The sequence below is a fragment of the Myotis myotis genome, unplaced genomic scaffold, assembly GCF_014108235.1.
Source record: "Myotis myotis isolate mMyoMyo1 unplaced genomic scaffold, mMyoMyo1.p scaffold_m19_p_1, whole genome shotgun sequence".
In the NCBI taxonomy this organism is placed as follows: domain Eukaryota; kingdom Metazoa; phylum Chordata; class Mammalia; order Chiroptera; family Vespertilionidae; genus Myotis; species Myotis myotis.
The window spans coordinates 168,391,882-168,410,762 of record NW_023416313.1 but is presented as its reverse complement, the minus strand read 5'-3'; the positions used below and the strand labels follow the sequence as shown (position 1 = coordinate 168,410,762).

At 46.2% G+C, this 18,881-nt stretch overlaps 1 protein-coding gene across 1 annotated transcript in view; it reads right to left on the bottom strand.

The window, feature by feature from the left end:
- Nucleotides 1-18,881, bottom strand: part of GLDN (gliomedin) — a 55,336-nt gene that overhangs the window by 23,649 nt on the left and 12,806 nt on the right. Inside the window, exon 2 of the mRNA XM_036301453.1 lies at nt 4,660-4,711. Coding sequence (XP_036157346.1) covers nt 4,660-4,711 — 52 coding nt within the window. The remainder of the gene's footprint in view (nt 1-4,659; nt 4,712-18,881) is intronic.

Here is an 18,881-nt window from a genome sequence, read left to right as displayed (position 1 = left end):
AAACAATGGGCCTGGGATGGCTGCAGGCATGAGGGCTGGACATCCCATGTAGGAGCAAAAGTACAGAGGTGGGAATTTGTATGATTCAGGGTGAGGAAGGAAGAAGATAGATCAAGCTGGTGTGTGGAGATGAGGCCAATGTGGGGCAGCAGCACTTGATTGCCAAGCAGAGAGGTGTGGACAGTATCTGTGAGGCAGTAGGGAGCTATAGTAGGTTATTAAACAGGGGAGAGGGCTGATACCATGAAGTCAGTGATACCAGGAGATCTCCCCTGTAGATGGAAGTTGAAGAGAACTTGGGAATAAGACGAGAGAGAGAAAGAGGGAAAAGAAAGGATGGAGAGAAAATACCCAGGAGGTCTTTGTGGCTAAAATTGGGGGTGAGGCTCTGGATAAATGTGGTTGGTGACTGCAGAGTTGCAGGAAAAGCTAGACATTCCAGAGGTATTTCAGCAGAATGAGCAGGGCTCTGTGTGAGGCAAAAAAAGGCCTAGGATATTAATGGCGAGAGGCTGTTTTGCATACATGGGGACTATGGAAGAACACGTGTTTGAAGGTATGCTTTCAATACATATAGGCCTACCTCAGGCCAAAACAATTTGCTGAAAATGGCACCACATTTTTAGGATTAGTGTAGCCTGAGCTACATGACTTTGCCACAAGATGGCGCGTACACACACACACACACACACACACACACACACACACACACTGGACAGCTGACAGAGGTCCAAAGAAATCAATCTCATTCCCGACTGCAGATGGAGCCAAATTCAGATGTGCAGATGGGGGGCGGGGAACAAGTCAGACCAGCTGTATATAGTAGGCTTCAAAGTTCCCAGGACGGTCTTATACCATTTTCAGGCAGCGGGACTATTGGAGAGAGGTCCTGGCTGGAACCATATGTTTAGGACACATTAGCCTTGGCCAAGGGTGCCACTAGAGTGAAGTGCTTAGATTAGGGTTTCCTGACAAAAGATCCAAGGACACCCCATGGCTACAGTTCTTAATCATCTGAGTCCACAGAGTCGCCTGGAGTGCCTGTGACAATGCAGCTCCCTGGGTCTCATCTGGAGATTCTAATTGAGTTTGGGTGCAGAGGCCCAGGAACCTTCATTTTTACCAAGCATGACAGGTGACTGGGATGCAGATGGTCTTGGGTCTCCTCCCTCCACCCCACACCTGATGTGAACATTTTCTTGGAAAAGAATCAGTCACGATCAGCAGATCCTTGAAGGGGTCCCTGACCCTAGAAAGGTTGAGAGCTATTTGTTTACAGGAAGAGTAAAAATTTGGGGCCAGCCTAATTTTGGGGTGCAGAGGGATGGGGACACACCCTATCTGTGGGGAGGCAGGTGACAGAAGCAGCACCCGGAAAGAAGGCGTAGGAGGCCATCCAGCAGGGCCCCTGCCCTGAAGCTACGGGAGAGGAGAGCGCGCAGAAGCAGGGAGCTCCAGTGATGGCGAGGCCCTGCCACCATCTTCTCAGGGTGCCAATTCAGCTGCCCAGGGCTCCTTACACCTGGAAGCGGCCCCAGATATGCGGCATTATCATCACGTCAAACGTCACATTATTTATATGTGCCAATTGGCATTTAGAATACTGTTTCTCAGGATGTTTTCTCAGCTCCTGACCTTTCTTCTCTGACCCGCTAGGAATACCTGTGGACAGCGGCCGTCCTGTGAACGCTGCACGGGGCTGGTTCCCTGGACCTGCCACCTCTGAACGGGCCTGTGCTTGGGAATAATGTGCTGTGGAAGCATCTAGAAATTCTAACTTTACTTTGAATCTGTGGTTTGTAAATGAAGTCCGAGGGGATGCTGATGCACGTTCCAGGGACTTGGGGCCTCGGTTTGGTTCGAATGCGGTGCTGCTTCCCTGGCCTCGCTGCTTCCCCAGGACCAGTTTCCTGCCTGCTCCCTGCCCTGGTGTGGTGTGTTTGCCCCACTCTCCACCCCAGCCGCCAGCAGCGACTGCTGCCGCCTTCCATCCCCATGGGGCTGCAGCTTTGGTCCAATCCCATCTATTTGGTGCATTTCAACTTTGAGCTATGGCAACCGTAATAAATTAGCATAGGGATGGCAAATGGGTTTTGTTTCAGGTGCCTATTCTAACCAATTAGCAGCTTTCTGGAGCACCAGGAAAGAACGACAGGAGGCCATGCTCAGAGCAGCTGTGATCCGTGACTGATGTTGCCCTGGACATAGGCTGCGGAGTGGGATAACTGTCACCACTGGGTTGGAGCCCTGGCCGTGAGGAGAAAGAACGCTGGATTCGAAGTGTGTCTGCGCGTCTGTCCTAACAAGCAGATCAGCAATGTGAGGGCTTAGGGATTTTTCCAACGAGTCCCTATGGGGAGGCCGCTGGGAGTGAAGAATAACGCAAGAGCCCGCCTTCTTTAAGCCCCCGGCTCTCCCAGCAGAGATGCTTCTGGGGATCCAAGGAAATCTGGGTTCAGGGGTAAGATGCAGCCAGAAAAGCCCATGCTGTTTGATACACGCGGCACCAGCAAACCCCCTACTTTAGCTACTGGACCGCCCTCATCTTCACCTGAGATGTCCAGGCTGCACAAACCCCGGCACCAGTCCTGGTCCCCATACCAACCTCAGCTGAGCCCAGAACAAGAACAGGAAAGTGGTCCATGGTCATAGCCGGATGAGCCCCCCCCCCCCCCCCCAAGCACCTGCTTTTTCAAAGATGAGCCCAGTGTAAAGCTAGATCTAGTTCTCAGGCTCCGAGCCCGGGGTCTGCCCTGGCATCGCTTCCTGCCCACATCTCCCCCGGGCTCCGGACCAAGGCTCTCTCCCCTCCCCCTGAGGTTGCCAATTCAGTCCTGCGTCCTGTGGCCTTCCCACCCCAACCCGGGCAGCCTGGCCTCTGCCGAGGCACCACCTCACGTTGTAACTTGTACATTTTACACCAAAGTTTTAATAGAAGAGCTTTCTGTGTAAAAGGAGGCCCAATTTCAAGCTGGTGTGAAAGGAGAAGGTGTGGCCTTTGAAAAGCATTTGAGATGCCAAAGAACCTCCTGCACCACTCCTGTAGGGATGCACAGATGAGCTCTCCCGCCGCGTCAATCTCCCCTAAGTGGTCTCAAAAGCCCCTCACACATTCACTGGACAGGATGGCCCTCCTGTCACTGTAAAAATAAGAAAGAAAGAGGCTTTTCCTGTGCCTCTCGACAGGGCTTTTGTGCCTGTAATTCCTCCATCCGAGCATTTCCCCAGCACTCATTACCGTCACACGAGGGAACTCTGAAAAGGGACTTCCGGAGAGGGAAGAAGGGTGCTTAAGCCACAAGAGCTTCAGAATAAAGGACCAAGCTGTTCTGAAGATATTTAATTTTCTGTGAGGGCTGAAATGTGACTTGAATAATTCAATTAGCATTTCCCAAGAAGCCACAGGATTACAGCTATTCTCTCTGAGGCCAACCCGAGCAAATGAGAGTCAGACTGGACTGGGGTTCCTCAGGGAAGTGTCTTTCTTCCCAGCCCAACACCCCCATTTAATACTTACAGAAACCCCAGGTTTAGTCATTCGACAAACTCCCAGTAAGCGCCTCCTGCACACAGGTAATAGGAGGTACTGGGGAGAATACTTCTGATAAGGGTGAGGTTTCTTACTCCTCAGTAGAAACAGTGCAGGGTTTTACAGGCTCCTTCAGTGCAGCCCTGGGCACAAGTGAAGCGTGAATGGGATCTCCCAAGAGCCTGGGCGATGGTCGGAGGGGCCCAGCAAAGCTTCAGAGCGCTACAGAGTCTCGGTTATACTGCAAGGTCCACGAGAGCATGCATTTATTCCATAACAGATTTTTAATGCGAAAAGGATTCTTCCTGTTGCCTCAGAGTGTAATGTATTCCCTTTGGAAACGCAATGTCTGAAATCAGGCTCTATGGCCCATCCTGGGGTGGGGTGTGCATGAGTTCCTTGCTCCCAGCTTCTGAAGGCAGGAGGCAGGCGCTCCTCCCCTCAGGTGAGATGCAGGTCTGTATGATTCAGGTGTGGACAAGCATATCAAAACCACTCCCCCCTCCCCTGTCCCACCCATCAGGCACTCCTTGTGGAAAGGCTTGCTCTGCCCAGAGGTTCATGCCCTCTCCTGTCTATTCATCTTTGAATCACTGAGCGGAGGGGGTCAGCGTGTGACCCCGCAGTCCCACCCAGCACACAGTAGGCACACCACAGACCAGGCTTCAGAAGAAGTGCTTTCTCGGCTAATTAGCAGTTTGCTTCTAGAGCTTCCCATGCATGTTATATGTATCATGTGTGTATGATGTAGGGAAATAATGATTTCTGCTAAGAGAACATTATTCTCTGGTAAGAGAACTCTACCACTTAGCGAGGTCTTTTTATTTCTCTTCCTTTTTAAAAACTAACGGGAATAGGAAAACATCCATGGCTCTGGTTCAAGGTACCACACATTTCTAATTACCCGAGACCTCATTATTTTTCATGGCTATATTTCTATGGCAATACTGAAAATATTATTTTTCATAATTATGTGACAATTGATTTTCATGCCATTAAAAACATCTGCTAAAAGTAAACCAACATGTATTTCTATAACCTACAGTGTTACTAGGTGCTCCTTCCGCCCCGGTCCTTGGCTAGCATGCCTGTGCGCCCGTGGCCGCTGGGGGTGGGCGCAGCCAGCCTACCTGTCAGGCAGATGCCCTTGGTGCTGTTGCACAGGTCCACCATCACGCGGATCTGCGGGGGGAGAGAGGCTGTGATTAATAGCAGCACAACAGGCAGGGGGCCCGTGAGCTTGCCCTTTATTCACACAAGAAGAGCAATTATAAAAATTCACAAAGTAACTTTGGGAGAATATATAGATGTCCTAGGAAAAGTTAACCTAAGACACAAAAGAAATCTTTAAAACATCTGAAGATATTTGATATTGGAAGCTCATCTACCAACGATGTCAATAGAATTTCCTTGATTTCTATTGGAGAGACAGAGGGTGGTGAAGGAATTGCCAAATTCAATTTTCAAGACTATACTAAGCCGGCCCCCCAGAGTCTAAAGGTCTCAGTCTGCGGGCCTGAATACAGAGGGTCGACGGGCTCAGTGGTTAGGAGCAAGCACTCATAAGCTGGGTGAGCAGGGACACTTGTTTTCACTGAAAATGTAAACAATATAAGCCCCAGAGGGTAGTTATTTCAGGCCATGTGGATGCCACCTACTCACCACTGGATGGCACCTGGGGTTGGAGGTGTCATTGCAGCGAGGTGTTAGCCTGATATCTGGGTCTCCCACACCCACTGTGCAGCCCCTTCCCTCATCCATTCTCCACACTGCTCCTAATGAACTTCACAAAAAACCAATCTGATGGGGTCCGTCCTGATTCAAACACGTCTGTGATTCCTTGCTGCTCTAAAGACAGAGCAAAATTCCTCCTTCTGTGGACTCACCACATGCTGCTCCCCCTCCCGTTTTGTCTGTCCTCCAGTTACTCTCTGCCTCAGTTTGCTTGTCGGTAAAATGGGGAGAGCATTAGTGCTTACTTCTTAGGATTGTTGTGAAGATTAAATAAAAGTGTTATGTGTGAAGTTCTTAAAACAGAGCCTAGCATGTAGGAAGCATGCACAAAAGCATTTTTCATTTCACGAAGGCAGCAAAATATGTGGAGAGAAGCATGGATTTTAAAGTCAAACTGCCTGTGTTCAAAGCACGTTCATAGCAGTGTGACTTTAGACAAGTTACTTAACCTCTCTGTGCTTCAGTGTCCTTGCCTGTCATAAAGCTCACAGCACCTGCCTTATTAAATGAACACATACATGCAGCTCATTTAGAACAGGCCCAGCACATGGTAAGCCCACTCTGTTATACTGTTGTTTTGACGATTCCTTGAATATACTAAGAACTTGGTTAATTTATCAATTCATCATCCAAGAATTTTCAATATCTAGACAAGGCAATTTTTAGATCCAAGTCATGTGGCTTTTCAAGCTGTAGGGAGAAAACTTATTAGTTAAGAAATAAAGTTGACACAGCTGGATAGACATTCCAGGAGAAAACAGAAGCTGAATCCCTACTTCACTCCTTACATTAAATAAGTTATTTAAATGATACTGATCAAAAATTTAAAAGTAAAAAAGAAACTAGTAAAGGTACTTGAGGAAACCTGGGGAAAATATAATAGCATTAGAAGAGGAAAGACTTTTCTAAGAACAAAACAACCCCATACTACATATAGAGAGAGATTGAATCAATACATTTGACTACCTAATACTTAAAGTTTCTACCAGAGGTAAAACACCAGTACTACAAGCAATAACAAAGGAGAAACACAAACCTAGGAAAATACTTGCAAAGGGCTTGCATATAAAGAGCTGTTTCGAAGCAACACGTAAAGGAACAAGAAACCAAAAGAAAAATGGGCAATGGACCCAAACGTGAAGTTCAGAAAAAGTAAAGAGCTTCATCTTCACTTAGAGCTAAAGAAATAAACCCAAGCGATGGAATACTATTTTCGCCTTTTAGGTTTGTAAGTAAAGACGGAGAGATCACATGTCACAGGCCCATCAGGAAAGCAGTGCTCCTGTGTCCTGTGGATGGAAGTGTAAAGGGATACTCTGTCTCTTTGGAGGGATTTGGGCAATAGCTACCGAAATTTACATGAATCTAGCTTTTGATCCATCCATATACTCTGGGATTTACTCTGCAGATGCACACATGTGTGTGTGAGAAGACGTAAGCATAAAGACGGTTGTTGCAGAAAGGTGAGCGAGAGTAGAAACGGAAAACCACCTAAGTATTTACCAGCGAGCTCTGGTTAAAGTGTAGCATAGCTGCACAAAGAAATACTGCAGGGTGGGGGGTGAAGAATTTCGATCCATAAGGCTGATATTGGGAGCTCTCCAAGATAAATTAAAAAATGCCAAGTACAGAGCAGCATATGTAATGTGCTTCCATCTACATAAAAGAGCGACGCAGCCCTGGCTAGGTGGTTCGGTTGGTTGGAGAGTTGTCCTGTATGTACATCAAAAGGTTGTAGGCTTGATTCCCAGTCAGGGCACACACCTAAGTTGTGGGTTCGATTCCCAGTCACACTCACACGGGAGACAACTGATCAATGTTTCTCTCTCTCTCAAAATCAATAAGCACATATCCTCAGGTGACAGTGCTCTGTTAGTCTTTTTATTTCTATGTGTTTCTTTCTCCTTGCTGCTTTCAAGATTCTCTGTTTATCTTTGGTTTTCCAGGCTATTTCTGGAGAGAAATATAGAAACCTTAAGTGAGGAGGAAGGGAGGGCCGTGAGGGAGGGAGCTGTCCTGAGCATGACACACCCTGTTGTTTTATTCGAAATCTTCACTTTTTCAATTAAACTCTTTAGGAAGGACATGTTTTGATTAGAGGGGAAAATTGTTTTGTCTTCTGTCTAGTTTTATGCTGTTTGCTAGGAGGTCCATAGGAAAACTCGGTCTGCATTGACTTTTTGTCGAGTCTGTCAACAGTATTGACTTTCTTAGAAATCTACTGTGAAATATATCACACACATCACAGATGTGTGTGCAAGAATGTGCAAGAACAATTTAAAGATGAGTAATGAAACAAATGGGTACATACCGCGCCCACCTTAAGGACTGGGAACATCCAGGTGCCCCTTCACAGAACACCCGCCCCCTCCCGCCCCCCAACAACTCCAGCTGAAGTAGAGTGGGCCCTGCTACTTTCCCTTTCATACAGATAAGAGCACAGAGGCTCAGATAGGTCGCCTCATTTACTCAAGGTCACTCGCTGGCTCACAGAAGAGCTGGGCTCAGCTCCAGGCCTACTACACTTTTTATTATGGCTCTGATGATTATCTCAAAGGAACCAGACAGAAAAAATTTTGATTCATTGTTTTTAGTCATTTTCATAAATGAATGTAATCAGCTGTACGACTGACAAAATTTATCATAAAAAATGTATAATTGCCCATTGAGAAGACCATTAAAGACTTTACAATGCTTCATTTGTTGCCTGGGGGATCACAGCAGAAGGAGGGGTGTCAGACAATGGAAAATCAATAGGGAAAATTAGTCTTTCTCTTTTATACTCATACAGGTCTGGTGTAGGCCCAGGTTCTGTTAAAAAAAAGAAGAAAAAGATGAAGATTTCATTTCCTGGCCTTTTGACTTCATTTATATGATGAATGTCAATTTAGATATTTACCAGGAAATTGTGTTACTCTTCACTGGGGAATATTACTTGGGAATATTCTTTTAACAAATGTGGGCTGTATAAGATTGTACCAAGGGAAAACATAGGGTATGAAGAGGTGAATGCAAGAAAGTCAGAAACATTTATTTTCCTGATAATAGTGATTAAGAATTTGGATGAAAATAAAAAAATCCAAATTGAAAGTTACAAAATCTACACTGTCAAATTAAGGAGTCACAGTTGGCATACAGGGCTTCCTGAATCTTGATTTAGGATTGGAGAATGGGGCACGCTGGGAGAGGCTTTAGAGTTCTTTGTCTGGGATGTTGGCATGACCTGTTTGTAAGGTGGCCCTGCTGGGAGGCCACCCCCTCCCCCACACGCGTCACACTGGCCATTCCCATGGGACCGTCTTTGCCGTGCCCAGTATGCTGTGCTCACATCTTCACTGAAGCCTCAGTTCAAATAAATGCCAGCTCGCCAGGAGGCTTTCCCTGACACCCCAACTGAAAGGAGCCCCATCACCTCACCTGATTTTTCTCTTTGTGGCACTTGCCATTATCCCATGTTGTCTTGCCTATGTATACATTCATTTACTACCTGCCCTGCTCTCCAAAGAACGGAAGCCTTTAGAGAGCAGGAGAACTTCTGTCTGAATGCCCTGTGCAGAGAACAGTGCCTGATTCCAGGCCCAGAACTTCATGGGGTAGACAGGGTTCAAGTCAGAAAGCACATCAGTGGTCTCCCAGGGAGAGCTGACCTTGAGAGGAGGCGATGACCAGTTGTTAACCGGGGTTTCTGATATGAGAATCCGACAGTGTTGGGAAGAGGGTGGGTGAGGCATAGGAAAGGTCCATAGCTCTGGTGGGAAGCCCTCCCAGCCCAGCTACACGAGCTTGGAGGACACCTGCTATGGGAACAACAGCTGCCCCCTGAGTGCAACAGAAAGAACAGCACCCCCGAGAGCTCAGGCTTAGCACAACCTTGGTCAGCATGTCACGGAAGAGCTGGAATTGTCGCCTTGGAAGGAAGGCTGTGGCGGGTAAGGGTCATCTTCCCAATGAAAAGGTCAATACAGCAGTGGACAAGGACACACCACACTGTAGGGGACTTGTCAGCATCGACAACGCATGCTAGTGATGGGAGAAAAGAGCCAGAATGGGTCCTGCCAGTGGCCTGACCAGAACTTCCTGGTTCCTCGCTGAACATAGAACTGGTCTCACTGGATTAGTAGTGCTCCTGGGATTCATGGACAATTCATAGGCAAGGAAGGGGCCCCCGAAGAAAAATAATGGACTTCCTGCTAATCTGGCATCAGATGGCATGAGCTGACTTTAAATCCAACTAAAAAGACATTGGACATAATTTGGCAGTTTCTATTAGAAAGAAAATGCTATGAATTAGGAATTTCCTTTGTAGGAAGAGTATATAAAGATATCTGGACAAGAATGCTCATGGCAACATTATGATGATAAAAGCATACAAACAACTTAAATGTTCATCAATAGGCACTTGTTAAATGGAGAAAGATAAATGATGTAGCTCTAAATGTACTAATCTGGAAAAATAGTCTTCACATACTGCCAAGTAACAAAAGCAAGGTACAGCCCAGGCCACATAACACAAAACAACTTTTTGATTGAAAAGAATATCTAGATATGTCTGGATAATCACAGGAAAAAGTTGGGAGGGTCATGAACCAAACCATTCACTGAGATTTTTTTTCTCCTGGAGACTAAGGATACAAAGAAGATTTTTGCTTCTTAGTTTATACAGTTTTAACAGATGGGTTAGGATTTTACTTTGGTGATTTTTCCTTTGCGGTGTTTTGAGTAATTCAGAGCGACAGCATTATGTGAACCTAATGATCCAGCTTTCCATGGGAACCCAAATATCTCGCCTTCACAATTACCCCCATCACTCAGAACAACTTAGATCTCTGTTGCTTCTAGGCAAATAAATATGGAAAGAACTAGAACAGTTGTCTAGTCCAGTGATTTTCAAATTGTTCATTATTAGTCATGAGAGTTTTCTTTTTCCCACATCAATGGCCAAACCCAAAAATATAAAACACAAAAATGGAGCTACTCTGGGTGAGCTGGGGTGGGGCTTGGCCTTACTTACCAGTACTTATCTGTAAAATGAGAAGGTTAGACTAGACAGAGGAATTCAAACACTGCTCCCACGGGGGATAGAGGGAGGAGGTGGGGAGGAACACCCAGAGACCTAGAGTCGGGGGAACAGGGATGAGAAAGCTGAGGTCCAGAGAAAGCGAGTGAAGTAGCTGGCCTGGGCTCATCCCCAGCTTCCCAGCTGAGTATTACTTCCCCCCACATCTACTTTTCCATACTGTCTAGCCTTTGCAAAACAAATGGCCTGAATTCAATGTGAGAAACTAATGTTTGCTGTAGTTTAATTTGAATATGAATGGAATATTAGATTTTTACTAATTGAAAATGCGTCAGTTTTGAGAAATCTTTCCCATGCAAAAGTGAAAGGTTTAATCAAACGTATTTCTTATCAGAATGAATAGAGCTAAGTGCGGTGAGCTGCCGCTGTTCACCTGAACATAAAACCTCTTGGTAACAGGCTGGCTGCCCTCTAGAACTCCCTTCCTGAAGCATTTTACTCTCAGGACTGATTCATGAGAAAGTAAGGGAGCGAACCTGCCTGCCGTGGCCAGCTTGGCCTGGTCTGCAGTGGCTAAAACAGCGCTTGCTCGCTGGCTCCTCTGAAGCTCCCAAGCACAGGCTCCCTGCTGTCTGCTAGCCGGGACACTTTCAATTCTAAGTTACCTTTCAGATCTGACCTATTTTGTAACTTCAATTCCATTTTTCTGAGACAGTTGAGTAGTCTTTATGACTCCCCTGAATTATGCAAGTTGATTTATTATGTGCATGCAAATGATCTTTCAGAAACAGCCCTAGGGAGCTGATAATCAGCCTGCCATTGACTGAGATTCCTTGTACTGCAGAGATGGGCCTACAGATGTGGTGGCCCCGCTGCCTGTACCTGACGTTTGGACTACAGGTGTTGGAGGAGTCCCTCACGAGGGTCTGAAGCTGGCTGGGGTCAGCTCATCCCTTGGAAAGGCAGGAATTCACACTGGGGCCAAGACATGGTGACAACAATCTGCAAACCCCAACAGTAACTGGGATTGTCTGTACGGAGGTGAAGTTCTGGGGCCCGACAGGAAGGCCAGCCAAGGTCCAGGCATTTGTCAGTTCAAGTGAGATAGCCCTGGTCACCCCACATCAACAGCCTGGGGCTGAATGCGCGTGTGGGTTCATCCTGCTTGGGATCCTCAGAGCCCAGCTGAGTCCTGCCCAGACTTCCCCGAAGATCCTGATTCCCACTGACTGCCCCCTCCTGGGCCCAGCAGCATCCCTGTGTGGCTGAGAGTTGGCACACATTTAGTGCATTACTTTGGCTTTTAACCAGATAGGCTATACTTGGTAGGGCTGTTCCATCCTTTTTCTGTTTGCCCCTTTCACTGATCCATTCCCTTTCCCCCCATTAGAACGCCATCAAGCACACAGTAGGTACTCAATAAACACTTCACTATTGATTACTCACTCCACTGGGTGGGAAATGTGCTCCTCAATCAATGATGTTCCCAGTAACGTGTGTGGGAGCTGAATATCTAGCAGGCGGTTGGTTACCTGTTTCTCTTTGTGCCTGTTTGCTTAGGAAAGTGTCACTTTGGCAGACACTCCACTAATCCCTAGAAAACAGGAGCTCAGAGATGCTAGGCTTCTCCAATTAGGGCCCCTGACACAGGGCTGTCCTCCTCCTGCCCCACATCAACATTAATAAAAAACCAGAACCATGGATTGCCCCTGGCCTGTGGGGGAATAACACACACCTTCCAGGCTCTCTTGAGAGGCACCCAGGACTGGCCAGGTTGGGTCAGCCAGGCGGAGACTGGCAAAAGGAGACTCACACATCCCTGAAAATGCCATGCCATGGGGGAAACATGGTATTCGCCAGCTCCTCTTGCTCTGCGAAGTGGATTAGGATGGGGGTGGAGACCTACCTGCCCTGCGAGGAGCAGGGGTCAGACTATTCGTTCCTGAGGCACTGGGTTGGCTGAGTAGGTTCCATGGGCTGACCTGAATTGCTGGAGCTGAGTACAGCCTGCAGAGCTCTCCTTCTCACCCTGCCTCGGCCATTGCCTGGGTTCACTAATAAAGTGCTGAGCAAGTAATTAACGAGGGTTGGTTTGGAGTCCATCCATGAGCCTTGCACGCAAAGGCTGGGAAGTCACAGACACTGAGGCAGCCGGTCTGGGCTCAGGACTCAACAATCCCAGTTGCAGGGGGGCAGTTCCAGCAAATGCCCTCACCCAAGGTCTCCAGCAAAATTACTTACAGCTGGGATTAGGTCCTTGGGGAACTGCCCAGCCTGGCATTTATTAACACTGGAGACATCCAACAATGCAGGACAGAAGTCCCCGAAGGAGTATGTTCTCCCCCAGGTGTATCTTCAGGCCTGACCCCGGGGCAAACAGGGGTGACAGGTGCCTGGTGTTGCTACTGCACTGCCCAGGACCCTGCATGAGTGCCCCAGCCCTTGACAAAATAAGACCCATGGCCATACCCCAGCAATGACTGTGAGGAGTAGAGGAGGGAGTCCTTATAAAAACCATTCTGTATGTTGTTTCATGATTTGAATATAAATCAGCTGATTTTGCACTTCGAAAACCAATTCATACTATTTTATAAAAGTATTTAGCCAAAGTCCAATTACCAGATCAGGTTATCAACTGAATTAAAAATGTAACACAGAGTAGGATTTGTAGAAATAACCAGATACAAATCGGTAAGTGTCCTAACCCACTAAATATAAGCTGCCGTTGGTCACTGTAACCTCCTTCCTAACCTGTCCCTTCTCCCACCAGGAGCTCCTCAAGGGCCAACAAGCCCCAGAGTTAGCCTTGTCCCGTCTGCAGTTCAGGCGGCTACCTCTGGGCTGCACCCTGGGAACGGTCAGGCCTTTTGCTGCTCCTCCTGAGGAGTCATTGGCAGCATGGACTTCTGCTGGCACCACCTCTGGTGCTGGGTCATTCTCCCTCCAGGAGACAACACGGAGATGGGTGGCATTGTCTGGTCCTGCTGCGTCCATCTTGAGGCAGTTCTCCCCCCACATAAAAAGAAAAATAGCAGCCAAATATCAAGTTACTAATCTCAAATCCTTGTCTGCACTTTATTTTTAAGAAGTTGTTATGTTGCAAATTGCCTATTTTTGAGTCCAGCAATTTTACAACTTATCTGGCCAATTGTTTCTTAAAGGGGAAGGTACTAGTATGTGTATACATTTTAAACACATACTAATGCAGTGGAATAGCTTTCAAATGAAATGATGTGTAACCATGAGACAATAGAGGTGACTCTTGGATCTTGAGGTAGGAAAGAACATTCTGAGCAAGGAAGCAGAAGAAGAATCCATAGAGGAAAGGCCTTATAGATTTGATGACATGAAAATGTATAAACATGAAAAGGCCTAGAAACAAAAGTTAAAGGGAGATAACACCCAAGGCCGAAGAGCATGGGCTTTGGAGTCAGACCCGCTCCGTCTGCTCTGATTGCTAATTCCTTCACTCACTGGCTCTGGGACCTTGAACAGGATGGATGCTTAACCTCTCTAAGCCTCAGTGACCTGTCTGTAAAATGGGAATGTCAATCTTTATATATAAAAAGCCAGCGACCGGAATGCTTTATATATAAAAAGCCAGCGACTGGAATGCTGCAATGACCGGAATGACTGGTCGCTATGACTCCCACTGCAGCCAGCAAACCAGCCTAATGGGGAGTGGGCTAGTGGCCAACCTCCCGTGACCCCTCCACCCAACCACCTCACCCTTGATTGGCCTCTCCCACCCCGATTGATGGTGGGATGGATGGCCAACCCCCTGTGGCTCTTCCCCCTGGCCACCCCGCCCCTGGTTGCCCCCCCCCCCCACACACACACTCTAATAGGGGGTGGTGCTGACCGGCCAACCTCTTGCAGCCCCTCCCCCAGGCCGCTGGCCCCCAATCACCCCCCACACCAATAAGGGGTGGGGCCACAGGCCAATCACCTGCGGCCCCTCCCCCCAGCTGGTCTGGCCCTGATTGGGCCCCAATTGGGGCAGGTGGGCCGGCCAACCTCCTGCCATCTCCTCCTTCTCACAGCCACGGCCCTGATCTGCCCGGATTAGGACCGGGTCGGCTGGACCCCACCCGCGCACGAATTCCTGCACTGGGCATCTAGTAATGATAATAATGGTGCCCACCTCAGAGGTAAAGATAGTTTTGACATACATATCTAAAGATCTTAGCATAGCATCTGGTGAGTTATAAGTTCTCAATAAATGTTAATAAACTTCATTAAGGGGAAAATATGGCTACATGTGTAATACACAAAAAACTAATAACTTTTCTATAAAAGGTTATTTATAAATTAGTAAGAAAAATATTTTTAAAAATTAAAAAATAAGCTAAGACATGAATGAACCAAACACACAATGAAAAATTTCAAATAACCAATAAATATGAAAAATAATTTACTCACCATAATCAAACACCTGCAGCCCCTCCCTGCTGTTAGGGGTCCAACTGTCAGGGTTTCCAGCCCTCCTCTTTTAAACCTTGAACTACCAACCCTCTAATCCAAGCATGTCAAACTCAAAGGCTAACACGGGCCAAATAAATGAGGCATGCGGCCTGCAGGCCGAAAGTTTGACATGCTTGCTCTAATCCCTTCTCCCACCCATTCTGGCCAAATTCCAGGCTTATGATTCTCCAATTTAGGGCTTATTAGAATCACCTAGGGAGCAATTTACATACAGATTCCCAGGCTCAGCCTCCATCAGTTCTGATGTAGGAGACCCAGTGTGGAGCTCAGACATCAGCTTTTTAAACAGATTCTCACAGGTCTTCTTTTTTTTTTTTAAATATATTTTATTGATTTTTCACAGAGAGGAAGGGAGAGAGATAGAGAGTTAGAAACATCAATGAGAGAGAAACATCGATCAGCTGCCTCCTGCACATCCCCCACCGGGGATGTGCCCGCAACCCAGGTACATGCCCTTGACCGGAATCGAACACGGGACCTCTCAGTCCGCAGGCTGAGCTCTATCCACTGAGCCAAACCGGTTTCGGCCTCACAGGTCTTCTTGATGTAGATGGCCCTACCCACACTTTGACAAGTTCTATCTGTGCCATCAAAACAAGGGCCTGTCCTGCATTTTCTCTCTTACCCATCCCCCTCCTTCCCCGGAAAGCTCCCTGTAAGCTCAGACCTTGAGAACTGAGCTCTGACTAAAGAGGTGGGGATCGTTATGTCCTTTTCCTGATGATTTTTTTTATAAGTGTATAAGTTTACAAAGTAAAAAGGATCATAGGGTAGCTTCTCCATAAGTTACCATGCTACATCAACTTATTAATTTGCAAAATGATTTAAAAATCATAAAATTTATACTTTTCTGTATTTTCTAACTTACTATAAAGGACACACTCACAATCAGAAGAAAGTTATAAAACCCCCAGCCATTCTCTCACATCATGTACTAGGTGTAGCTTAGGTGTCACTTTCCCAGAAGTGTTTCCTCCTGTCCTGGGTTAGAGGTGTCCTATGTGGTCCCACAGCATCCGGACCTCCCCCATTGGGGCACTCCTGCCATTGCCTGATTACTTGTTTATTCCTCACTAATTTAAGATCTAAGGCAAGGGAAGAATACAATTTAGTTATTTTTATAACTGCACCAAATAGCCCAGAGCTTTCCACATAGTGAGCTGTGAATGAGTAAATTCTTCATCTGTCCACAGGCAGGAGAAATGGCCACCCTCCCTTCCTGATCTTCCTGGATTTATCTTCTGTTCTTTTTGTATTTCCTTTGATTTATTACTCCAGTGTTAGACAGTTGGACCTTTTTGGTACGAGGTTGGAATGTGTCATTTGTAGGTTGGTCAGCCATGTGGAACTTACCCAAGGCTGTGTTTCTTCCCCTTGGCAATTAGAAGGCATCCAATTGAGCAATAGCACCCGACAAAGTAAAATTCACAATGTCTAGCACCCAATAGAAAATTACCAGGCCTGCAAAGAAGCAGGAAAACACAACCCATAATGAGGGGGAAAAGATCAGTCAATTGAAATCCATCTAGAAATGACCTACATAAAGAAATTTGTAGACAGAGACAATAAAATAGCTATTTAAACTGCATTCCAAATGTTCAAGAAGCTAGAGGCAAGATTGAACATGTTAAATAAAAACATAAAAAATATATAAACACTGAATTTAAATTTCTAGAGATGAAGATTACAGTGTCTGAGGTGAAGAGGACACTGAATGGGACTAAGAACAGTTTGGGCACTGCAGAAGATTAGTGAGCTGCATGCAGCCATTGAACGAGTCAAAATGAAGCACATGGAGGAAAAAAAGATGAAAAAGTGAACAGATTATCAGTGAGCTGTGGGACAGCTTCAAGAAGCCTAATAAAAACTTTCAAAAAAATTTTTTTTTTAGAGAGAGAGGAAGGGAGAGGGATTGAAAGATAGAAACATTGATGAGAGAGAAATATCATTGATCAGCTGCCTCCTGTATGCCCCCCCACTGGCGACCAGGCCCACAACCCAAGCATGTGTCTTAATGGGGAATTGATCTGGGGACCTCTTGGTTCCTGGGTCAACACGCAACCACTGAGCAATACCAGGTAGGCATCTTTTTATAATTTAATAAAAACCATAAACCTCTATCTCCAACAAGACCAATAAAACCCAAGCACAAGAAATGTGAAGAAAATGATGCTAAGGCATATCATAATAAAACTGCTTAAAACATGCAATAAAGGGGAAATATTAGGGACATTTCTGATAACATTTCCAATTCTAAACTCAAAATAAGTTTCAAGAATGAAGGCAAAGACTTTTCAGACATTTTTTTTTTTTTTTTTTTTTAATCCTCACCCGAGGACATGCTGTTATTGATTTTGGAGAGAGTGGAAGGAAGAGGGAGAGAAACATCAATCGGTTGCCTCCTGCATCCCATATGCATCTGACCAGGATCAAGCCTGCAACCTGGCTATGTGCCTTAACTGGGAATCAAACCCGTGACCTTTCGTTGTATGGGACCAACTAGCCACAATGCCAGCGCTGACTTTTCAGATATTTTTATGTCTACCTCTATCATGCTCCAGGTAAAATGAACCATCTGCCATTCAACTGCCTTCTTCCCTGCTCCAGCCCTTGCTTCTAAAATCCTGCCCATCCTTCCAGGCATGGCTCAAATGCCGCCTCCCTCTTGAAACCTTTCCCGATCGCCCACTGGGTGTTTTATTCTTACTTCTCTTAAGATCCTATTATCCTTTTCTTTGTGTCCGAAGTGTTGGAGGATTTGTCTTTTCCCTCCCACTAGCCGATACATTCCTTGGGGGCTGTTGCTCCTCCTCCTCACCCACAGATGCACCCACACTGCCCAGAACAGGCACTGAGCATGTTACATTGACTTATATGTTGCTTATTTGGTAAAAAGGTTTCCTTTCAACTCCTTTCCAAGATATTTCTGACTGATTTAGAAATATTTATTTATTCATCAGCAAACACTTCATAAGTCGGACCCTGTGCTTTTATAAAGGTAAGACAGCCTGGCCGGTGTGACTCAGTGGTTGAGCATTGACCTATGAACCAGAAGGTCGCAATTCAATTCCCGGTCAGGGCACAGGCCCGGGTTGTGGGCTTGATCCCCGGTGGGGGGAGGGGTGCAGGAGGCAGCCAATTAATGATTCTCTCTCATCATTGATGTTTCTATCTATCTCTCCCTCTCCCTCACTGAAATCAATAAAAATATATTTTAAAAAAAAAAAGTAAGACAAAATCTCTGGCACCAAAGGCTCACAATTCAGTTAATTGACTTAATTTGTTTATAAAAGAGCTTTTTTTAAAAAGAAAGTTTGGGTTTAATAAGGAGTAGACTGACTCTTAGTTAGAGCCTCCCTGTGTCCAGGGAATGAGTATTCTCAAGTTCAGCATCTCTCCTATTTCCTCGTACACTTCCAACCTTGACCCAATCTTACCCTGGTATGCAGCTGCCTCTTCAACAGCTTCACTTGGACGTCTAATGGAAATAATGTTAACATGCCCCACCCTGAACTCCTGGCACTCCCCTCAGTCCTGTTCCACCTGCAGTTCTGTCATCTCACTGAATGACAATTCTATCTTCCCATTGCTTGGCCACTAACCTTGAAGTCATTTAATTCTTACCCCTTCATCTCACACCTCATGTTAAAGCTGTCAGCAAATCCCATCTACTCCACCATCAGACATATCTAGACACTGTCCACTTCTTTGCCATCTCTGCTGCTACCACCCTGGTCTGAACTACTATTGTCTTTCACCTGGATTAATGCAATAGCTATACTAATGGCCTTTCTGCTTCCACTGCCCCACACAGAGTCTAGTCTCAGCATAATGATTCTTTGAAAAGGCAGGTCAGATCATGTTACTTCTCTGCCTAAAATCCTTTAAAGACTCCCCATAAAGGCCAATATCTTTACAACAGCTTACGAGGTCCTACATGAACTGCTTCCCTTGTTCCTCCTCCCCGCAATTATCTTTCTGATCTCCTTTACTACTACTCCCTCCCACCCACTCCGCTCCAGTCTCCTGGCTGTTCCTTGAGCTCCCCCGACACAGTCCCACCACAGGACCTTTGCATTTGCTAGTCCCTTTACCTGAACGGCCCTTCCCCAGATA